Source organism: Paroedura picta, chromosome 9, assembly GCF_049243985.1.
Source record: "Paroedura picta isolate Pp20150507F chromosome 9, Ppicta_v3.0, whole genome shotgun sequence".
Taxonomy (NCBI): Eukaryota; Metazoa; Chordata; class Lepidosauria; order Squamata; family Gekkonidae; genus Paroedura; species Paroedura picta.
In genome coordinates this window covers 28,946,489-28,956,269 of record NC_135377.1, presented here as the reverse complement: position 1 = coordinate 28,956,269, position 9,781 = coordinate 28,946,489, and the positions used below count along the sequence as shown (strand labels likewise).

At 36.4% G+C, this 9,781-nt stretch overlaps 1 protein-coding gene across 18 annotated transcripts in view; it reads left to right on the top strand.

Annotated features, from left to right (window-relative positions):
• Positions 1-9,781, top strand: part of ZFHX4 (zinc finger homeobox 4) — a 201,753-nt gene that overhangs the window by 165,140 nt on the left and 26,832 nt on the right. For 16 of the 18 annotated variants that reach the window (XR_013234077.1, XM_077352086.1, XM_077352091.1 and 13 more), the window contains one exon: positions 7,077-7,199. The exons of the other annotated variants lie outside the window; for them this stretch is intronic. Coding sequence is in view for 15 of the 16 variants with exons in the window: in XM_077352086.1 (XP_077208201.1) it covers positions 7,077-7,199 (123 nt within the window). In the remaining variant the exon portion in view is untranslated. The remainder of the gene's footprint in view (positions 1-7,076; positions 7,200-9,781) is intronic. 18 annotated transcript variants of the gene reach the window in all.

Genomic DNA, 9,781 nt, shown 5'->3' with positions numbered 1-9,781 from the left:
ATAGTTGTTTCATGTCAGTTCTTACTGAATTCCTTTTTGTGATTATTTGACATAAATCTTCACATACACTGACAAAAAAGCCATTATTTTCGTGGAGTCCTTTGCAGTGAAAACTTGAATCATAGAGTAATAGAGTTGGAAAGGACCTCATGGGTCATCTAGTCCAACCCCCTGCACTATGCAGGACACTAACATCCCAATCGCCCATCTACTGTAACCTCCTATGCCTTTGCCTTCACAGAATCAGCCTCTCCGTCAGATGGCTATCTAGCCTCTGTTTAAAAATTTCCAAAGATGAAGAACCAACCACCTCCCAAATAATAACTAATAATAATAACTCCCAAATAATATCTAATACAAAGAATTCCTTAAGATTCTGGACAATTTCCCTGTCTCCCTTTAGCAATCTTTTTATACTTTTGCTATCTAATAGAGCTTCTCTAACTTCTTTCCTGCTTCTGATGAACTTAAAATGTTGTTTCAAATGTTTTTTCTAGCTGCAGTTCATTATTCATACTGCTCCTGTGCTGAATTTACAGACTGCATTCAGACATGACAGTCAAGATGTTTGTTCCTGAGAGGCATGAACATGACTTGTTGTGCTTGCATGTTCTCTCTTCCCTTGATGTACAGAAGTATTCAATCTAACTTCATTTTATTCTGATGTCCAAATATGGGTACTTAGACAAGTTTGTTCTAACTTGGTTTGAGAATAACTAAACAAATTCCAGTATTCCTAATATGCCTTTGCATATTAGAACAATTGAGGGTAGACTGAGAACTTCTGAAACCAGGAAGTTAGCAGTTGTGCTCTGAATGGAGGAAGCAAGCAAGCACAACAAAAGCCAAATTTGCATCTATCACAAATTGTTGTTTATGACATCTGAATAGAGCCAGTGTAAATTTGTATGTGATTTGGCAGAGTTTATGCTCACCTTTATTCTCTTCCTTTGGTCTGCCTAAATACCTGACCATAATGGTCAGGGGAGTCACCGAAACCTCAAAGCCAGATTCATTTCAGTGAGAGGGGTGCAGTTAAAATGTAAAATAAGATGAACATCTATATACAGAAACTGAAGAGAAAGGGCAGGGTAGTAGATGCCATAAATAATAAATAAACTGGGTCAAAAACTCTAAGCATATATAACTAATTTTGGTTCAGAAGCTGAAATGCATTTAAAAGGTCTTTAACAGTAGGTGAAAGACTAAACGAAAAGATCCAGTAAATAGATATTTTGCACTACTTTATTTATTTACAGAATTTGTATCCCACTTTTCTATGCATGCAAGGGCCACCAAGGCAGCTAACAAAACATACATGATAAAATTACATTTAAAAAACACTAAAATCAAGCCCCCACCCATTACATAACATAAAACAATAATAGAACTTAAATAACTACAAAACATTTTTTTAATCAATCAGGACGGCAGGATCATTAAGGGAATGCCAACAAAACAAAAGTCTTTACCTGTGCATGGAAGAAGGCAGCAGAAGGGAACAGATTCTCTCCGGAAACAGAGTGTTCCAGAGCTGCTGGCACTGATCTGTACCTGAGTTAACTTGCTAAAAGCCCACTGTGATTGGCTAATGTTATCTTAAGATTTCATGTTTATTTCACGTCTTTGAGCACAGTGCCTTGCACTCGAAAGCTCACGCCTTGAATAAATCTTTGTTGGTCTTAAAGGTGCTACTGGACTCTGATTTTATTGATCTGATTTGGGTAATGTTAAACATGGTCAAACATCCATGAGAATCAGAAGAATGTAGGCTATTTTCCAGAAAACTATTAGTTGGAGAGAGAAAAAAGGACTAGTTGGGACCTTATTTTTCAGTAAAAAGAAATATGTGAGAGTAGAGTGTTTGTTTCTCAATCTGTCCTTCAATTTATAGGCACCATTCTTCCACGATAAGTCTTCCCCTCTGTAACTGGATGTGTTTGGGAAAGGAAAGGGATTGTGGTAACTATCACTGAGGGGTACTTCTAATAATAGCATCAGCACCCAAAATGTGAAAGGTGATTTATTGCCTATAATAATTTGCAAGGAACACTCATACAACTGCTAAAATTTAAAAAACCAAACTGAATAAATTTGCTTTTTCATTTTAAGGAATGTGTGAGTATAATACTGTATTTTTAAGCTAGAAAGAATAAAGCCCACTGTTGGTGAAAAACTTCAAAGAATTTTGTAGGGAAGTTTCATATTGAGCAAAGCAACATATTCATAGTTATACATTATGAAATCCTGACCTGGGGGTATGGGTTGATTGCAAAGGGAGCTTTGCTTCGCAATATGCAAGCATGCAGGGATTTAAAGAGTATATTACAGATAAAAGCACTTAAGTAAAGTCTGCCAGTGTCATTTCAGGAAAAGAGGCTTTGGAATTTCCCAATTTCAGATTTCTTTGCTGTTCCTTTTAAAATCCAACTGGTAGAATGCTAGTTTGATGGAGACTGATACATAGCTCAGTTCTCCCTGCCAGCCTTATTTTCTTTATTCCAGCCCTCAATCCTCAGAGGAAGGCTCATTCTTCAGCCCTTAGAATCATAGAGTTGGAAGGGGCCATACAGGCCATCTAGTCCAACTCCCTGCTCAACGCAGGATCAGCCCAATGCATCCTAAAGCATCTTTCCCTTACTCCAACACCCTGGTCCCGTCTTTCCCCTTTTTGTTACAGTGTCAACTGAGCAACAGTTTAATGAGGGTGATGAATTGGGAGGGTAGAATTATGATCCCATCAATTCTCCTAGATCATCATTGAGACCTGTACCATAGGCAGGGGAAGTATCAAGCTGAAGCCAGCTTTCCAAAGTCATATATGCTCAGAGGAAGAAGCAAGGAATGCTACCCCACTTCCAAGCCAGGACTTCAGGATGGGAGATGGAGAAGCTCAATCCCTCCTAAAACTTGGCTTTTGTGGAAGTACCTTCAGGAACAGGAAAAATGGGGCTCAGGGGGTTTCCCTTATGGTGTGATGGCTGGGCAACATCAGAGATGGTGAAGAGATTTTGTTCACATGACATTACACATTTTCCCTGTATGAAAAGAATGGAAACCATTCATGTGCACGCTAGCAACTAAAATTTTGAACACAGAAAAATAGAGTAGAGGTCCTTATCTTCTTGACTATTCATTTTGCTCTATAGAATTCTTTGAAAACTGAGTTATTGCCATTCCGCATCACCCTACCATGAGTTCTTTTTAGGGTTGCCACTAACCCCATTAGTGCGTGGGGACTTCCCAATGCGTCTCCCCATCTAATTTCTCCAAGATGTAGTAGCAACATCATTAAGAACTGAATCAAAACTGCTTATCCAGCTAGGCCTATATCACTTTTCTTCTATAATCCTAACATCATTTTACTCTGTAGCTTTTGTTTTTTTTTCCTTTCCTCTCGTTGGGGTCTCATCCTTGGATAACACTTGTGCAGCATTTTAAATATTCCAAAAGTGTTATAAAAATAAGGATTTAAGACAATTAGCACCTAATAATGGGTTTTTTTCAAAGTCTTCTTCACTCTTAGTGGCTTTCACTATGTTAAAGAAAGAGGTCTCCTCACTGTGTGTTTAAGAGGAAGAAAAGGTAATGTTTTATGGCAAGAGACAGTAGGTCAGATCTAGACTAATCTGGTAAGTTCCATCTATTACCCCTTCCCACTGCAGATGTGCTCCTGCCTTTCTTCAGCTATATCCCAGGAACAGCATTTCATGGAGTTCAGTGGGAAGAAGGCAGGTGAATTTATTCTGCTTCCAACCCAATGTTTGTAATATACTTACAAACTAAATGTGAAAACAAAGGGTCAAGTAAATACTTATGCGGATTCTTAGGTGGATTTTTTTTAATAACTGTTTTGTTTTGACTAGAGAGGAGGTACAGGATTTAGGGGAAAAATTCAGGTGAGAATAAATACATATATTGATACAAGTGTTTCATTAGCTTCTAAAATACAGCGTCTTTTCAAAACATAACCCTTATAAATATAAGTATTTAAATTTTTTATAAATTCAAAAAGACTACAAGAACTTGCTCATACCTACAAGCACAATTGTAGATCTTTTGTTAGTGAGCACCTAAGCCACTTTATACATATATATATATTTGCTAATTGTATTGTGTTTTTGAACGACTGTGCTGTCTTTAATGACATCTTGTTGGTTTGCCTTGAAATTCTGCAAATGCAGGTCATCAATTTTTAATCAATTAAGGGATGCTATTACAATAGTAATATAAAATGCCTAACTAAATGAGGTGTGTTACAAAAGCTTTAAAAATACTACATGACGAAGTATCTATTAATTCTGTCTATTTTTAACAGTGAAAAATTCAGTGGGCCTTTGCTGCTGTTTTTCTGAAAACGATTGAGTAGCTCTATTATCATTTCAGTCTCTGAAATAGTTTCCGAAAGGAAAGCCAAATTTATTTCTGACACAAATGCCAGATTTTTTTTTCTGAATGTGAATATTTTTCTGCCATTGAAAAGCTAAAATAGCCAATTTATATAGTGCATAATAATGATATTAATTTTTATGGTGTGTATAAGTTAGATTTGATTAGTTTTTGCATGATTAAAATTTGCAAAGCCTTTATGGCCCCCAGGAGCCTACCTGTAATAAACAGCTCTCACCTTCGAAACCATAAAACAGGACTGCAGTACTTGAACATTAGATCTAATTGCCTTGCTACATCAAAGAAAGTACCAAAGGACTGAGAAAAATCACAGAAAGGAGGAGGGGGTGGAGGGCAGTTTCACCTCCAAAGGTTATGTATTTGTGGCTTGGTGGAGCCCTGTAAAGCTATGGGCTCCAAACTGCTGTTTGCGATTAAGTTGATGGGGGAAAGTCTACCCACAATCTTTCCCTGCTGCTGACACAGAGTCTTTGTTCACATTCAGATTTCTCAAACTGTTGCCAGGGTCAGGCTGAGGTCAGACACCATGATGATGTATAGGAGAACATGTCTGGGAATTTCTCTCATACTTAAAACACATACCAGGAAAAAGAGCACCCTGCAAAAATTGTCTGATGAAACCCAGATGATGATACTGTGGGTTTTATTTTACTATCTTCATGAGTGCTCTTTGCGTAACGCACATACACAGACACACACACAATGTTTTATTAATGCTCACCATGACGTCTTTACGATTTTATGCCCCTTCAAGATAAGGACACTCCATATCACTGTGACACTTCATTTTCCTGCCCAAAGGGAATGGAGCTGGGAGGGGGAGAGAGAGAGAGAGAGAGAGAGAGAGAGAGAGAGAGAAAGGCCATTCCAGAGGATGAGTAAAAAAAGTAGGGCCATGTGATTTGACTAGATGCATTGTGTAAGAGAGAGAGAGTGGCCGAGTGTGCACTTGGCATTAACGAAGCCCAACCTAGTCAGGATCACAGGCTCACAGCATCCCAAACTGTGATTTCCCATCACCCTTAACAAACACAGTCTTGCTTCCAACTGTGACTAGATGGCTTGCAGTGTTTGATTAGTAATATCACAGAGAGAGGGGGGAGAAAAAAGGCTTGCAAAAAGAGTAAGAATTATGCTTTTTTTGTGTGTGTTACTTGCTACATGTACATATTTTAAAATATATTTCTCCTTCCTCGAACTGTTTACTTAAGCAACTATTGAAATCAAGTTTCACAACACAGGATACATGAAAAAATGCAGGACATTATGATCAGCTTTTAAAATCAAGTTGCAGTGAACATTTTGGAGGGGATTTTCTTTGGGGGGGGGGCTTCAATATTGTTCAATTCAATTATTTACCTATGCATACAGCTCCACTGCAGAGTTGGCAAGAAAGGCACTAAGTAGCTATTTTTCTGTGCTCAGCTGCTCCATATGACAGAGAATATTTCATTCTGCTGTCAGAATGTTATTAATAAAACATGGGGTGCGGAAGGGGCCACAATTTCCCCTTTCAATCACTATAGCATTTACAATGAAAATTTTATGCAGTGTGTAATTTTCAGTTAATGCTTGACACTTAGAATGCCAGTAGCTGCATTTTGTATGGATCCTGAAGGGTTAATTGTATCATGTTCCCCTGTGTAAAAGCTCCGCTTATCAAAAGTGAATGGAGAAGTGTATGCAAATACATGTACATGACCTTTTGCCTTTCCAGGGTTAATTTATATGATCATTAAAGATTTGATGCAATTGAGCAACCTGGTGTTTTGAATCCCATTTTACCTTCCCCTCTAATTTATATAATTCCTACCTGAACTGGGAAATGTGACTTTCTTTTGTTGTTGTTGTTGTTTGTGTTGCAATGAAAACAGCATGCTGGGCTGCGGGGAGTTGCAAGCCCTGGTTATCTGGCATTACTCAGATTGCTAAAATTAATTAAAATGTGACATCAGCGCAGTCAGAGACAAATGATCACAAGATGAAAAGGAACAGTAGGCCTTTCACGGATTAGTGCTACATCACCCCAGCATAGAAGCTAACTGCATAAACAGACTAATCCACTGGTAGCAGAATAGGTAAAATTTACAGAATAATTAAATTGGGTTGAATTACTGTGAAGATTTTCATGTAATCCAGCCGGTGTGAACATGTAAGCGAAATGTGGATATTGCGGCCCACAGAAGCAATATACTAAGGTGTATCATTTACCCTGCATGGCTCCCCCTGGAGAAGAAAACAAGAGTTCTCAAGGTTTAGGACCAACACAACACTTACAGGTTGCAATTAGCTGGATGTGCAGAATATAACAGGGTTTATTTGTGAGGTTTTCTTAGCTTTCAAATAGATTGCTACATGTGCTTTCATTTGTTTAAAACTGTGCACCTTTTTTCCTTGACATAAATAATGTATAACAACAAACAAGAAACATATGATCTGTCACACTGATTAGCAACATATGTTCTGATAAACTAAGGTTTGCAATCTAAGATTTTGAAAATAATTATCAATTTCAAATCTCTTTAAATTGCCATTCTTTTTCACTCATGCCTTTATTATTTTAGCATCTTGTTAAATTTAGTGCTGATCTTATTAGACATCATGTTTACAATTGATGTTGAATGGTCCCTAAGTTAGCTTTTTTATTTTTTTATGCTCATTCACAGAAGAACAAGTGGAAGATGCAGAAGGGTCTGCTAAAAGCTCATCAGTGTCTGTTGCTGATGATAAAGACACGTGTGAGAAAGAGGGAAATAATAGTGAAGGCAAAAAAACTAGTAAAGACTCTGGTAAGATGCTAGAATTTTGTCACTCTTAAAAAAAATCTTATTATAGTCTTTCATTTAAAACTGTCTGGACAGTCTTATTATCTATTGCATGTGTATTTTGCATGTGATTTCTATCAGTAGCCTCCCATTGACCTCTTTTTAATCATAACCATCTGACAGGATAGATGCGGATAAGTTGAAGAATATTGCAGGACGACTAGTAAGATTATTTTTTAATCAAATCAGTTTGTGTGCTTGTAATTTTTAAGCGCCTTTCATTAATCTTAGCTGTACTTGTGATTCCTCTGATGGCATATTAATTTTTCATAAGCGTAGGATTAGATGCCACTGAATTTTTTTCGCCATGCTTTTAAATGTTGTTCCCCCTGCAGCCCTAAGAATGCAGGAATGCTTTTTTCTCCCCCCCCCCCGACATTCCCCTCCCATCCTTGATATATGATTACTTGCATTCAGGAATCTTCCCTCTTCCTGAGCATTTATCTGTGGTATTTAGAAAAAAAATACAGAAAATCCGGTGGAAAAGTTTACAGGTGATTCTGCCTAAGAAAAGAGGAAATATCATTGAAAACGGATTATGAGTTGGGTAATATTGATCTCTGAGAATATACCAAGTCCAGTAATGAAAGCTACTGTCTTTTTGAAAACAAAAACTCCCAGGTCATGACATTTACTTGTGCACAAACAAACCTAAGGCCAGCATCTGGCATAGATAAACAAGGCTTTTTCTGTGTTTGATTTGGCAAATGTGTGACTTCATCCATGCTTTTTATGTATGAGATGGAAATCTATGGTCACAATGAATATTACATTGGCCACTTTTGTTGCACGCTATTGCTAGTTACATTATGCTGAATTCATTCAAGCAAAAGAAGTGCTGAAACAGGTTGAAGCCTATTAGTTTCAGGTAGTCATATATCTTCTCCTTGTACCCCAATGACAGGAGCATATAGAAGAGCTTGTATCCACCATAAAAACATTTAGTTATTCAGAAAACATCATTTTCCATGCAAGTTTACTTAAATCTGTATTAGTCTGAATTTGTAAAGATACTCATGAAAATATTTTTTAAAAAACAAATAACTAAAATATTGGTGGGTTTTTATGCCAAATTTCTTTCTTTGAAAGCTGTTGTCTGAAAGAACTACTGGGTAAAAACATCTGTGCAGGTCCATTACTAGGTCATTATGGAAACATTCCAATGGAAAAATCAGACAAAGCCACTTGAAACATCTGAATGTCCATGTGCTTCATAAATCGAGTCTTGGAATGCATTCACCTACATGATTCACCTACATGATTTTTCAAATTTAAATTTCTAATGGTCCACTAGGCAAAAAAGAGCGGTCTTCAGTGCAAATAGTATGAAGAGAATCACAATATAATGATTAACCTTTTAAAAGAACATGTTTATTTAGAACTAACTAGTGCCAGGATGCTTGCTAAGTGTATAACAAAAAAACCCCCCAACACTCTTGAGATTTAAAAAAAAAAAACTAAAGCACTGTACATTAAGATACATTTAAAAATAAATGCTGAAGACAAATGTTGCTCTGCTTCATTTGCAGTAAGCTCAGACAATATTTCTTATTTCAAATTCTCAAACTGACCTTATGAATCCTATGAAAGAATTCTCTACATTAATTCTGCATATGAAGCATTCATTCCATGGGCTTAATTCTCAACAGAGTTGACAAGTAGTCCTAATGACTGCATAACTGCTTATGCATAATTGAATGTTAATTTGGGCTTTCTTTGCCTGAGTTAAGTGTTACAAGCCATGCCAGAGAAGTCCCAGGAAAACCAACAAGTTAATCATAGTCTTAACAAGTTAGACAGAAAAGTGCTATCACCCGTTTTTAGTATTGAATCTATTAGGAATGGAAGGATTAGCATGTTTAGTGCACATACATTTATGTAAACTGTTGTTCTCCACTGCCATCCTTATCTCAGACTGGGAATTTCAAAAAGGGTCTTGGCATGAGCAAGCTGTGTTTTTTGAATATTCATTCAGAACAGAAGAGCTTCCTAATACCTCATTTATATTGTCATTTAAATCTAGTGCCACTTTAGATTAATTATAATCCAAATTACAGCTCTATGTAATGTAGGAATTAATATGGAATTTAGCCAGATTAATACATTTGCATTGAAAATGTAATGTGTTTCTGAGATGGCTAAGGGGAACACTTTTTAATAAAGTAGTAAACATAAGGTGCAATGGAAATTGCCTTCATTATTGCAATAAAAACGATCCTTTAATTATATTCTAATTACAAAGGATACTGTAGCAGCTTTTAAAATTTTAGAATTATTTTGGATTTGAATAATATCATCTGATGTCAGATGTCTTGAATTGTATAGCCTTAGACATAAATAATGAACCAGTATATTTATTTATAAGTCTTTCAAGTATTTCTTTAATGCACACATTTTTGTTTGGTTTTCTCCACATTAACATAAACCTCAACCATTGTTTTCACTGTAAGATTTAAAAATTGTAATGTAGTTAATTAGCAGAGATGTATTGAATTGAATATTACCTGACTATTCAATTTAAAAATCATTTAGAATTAAGTATTTCT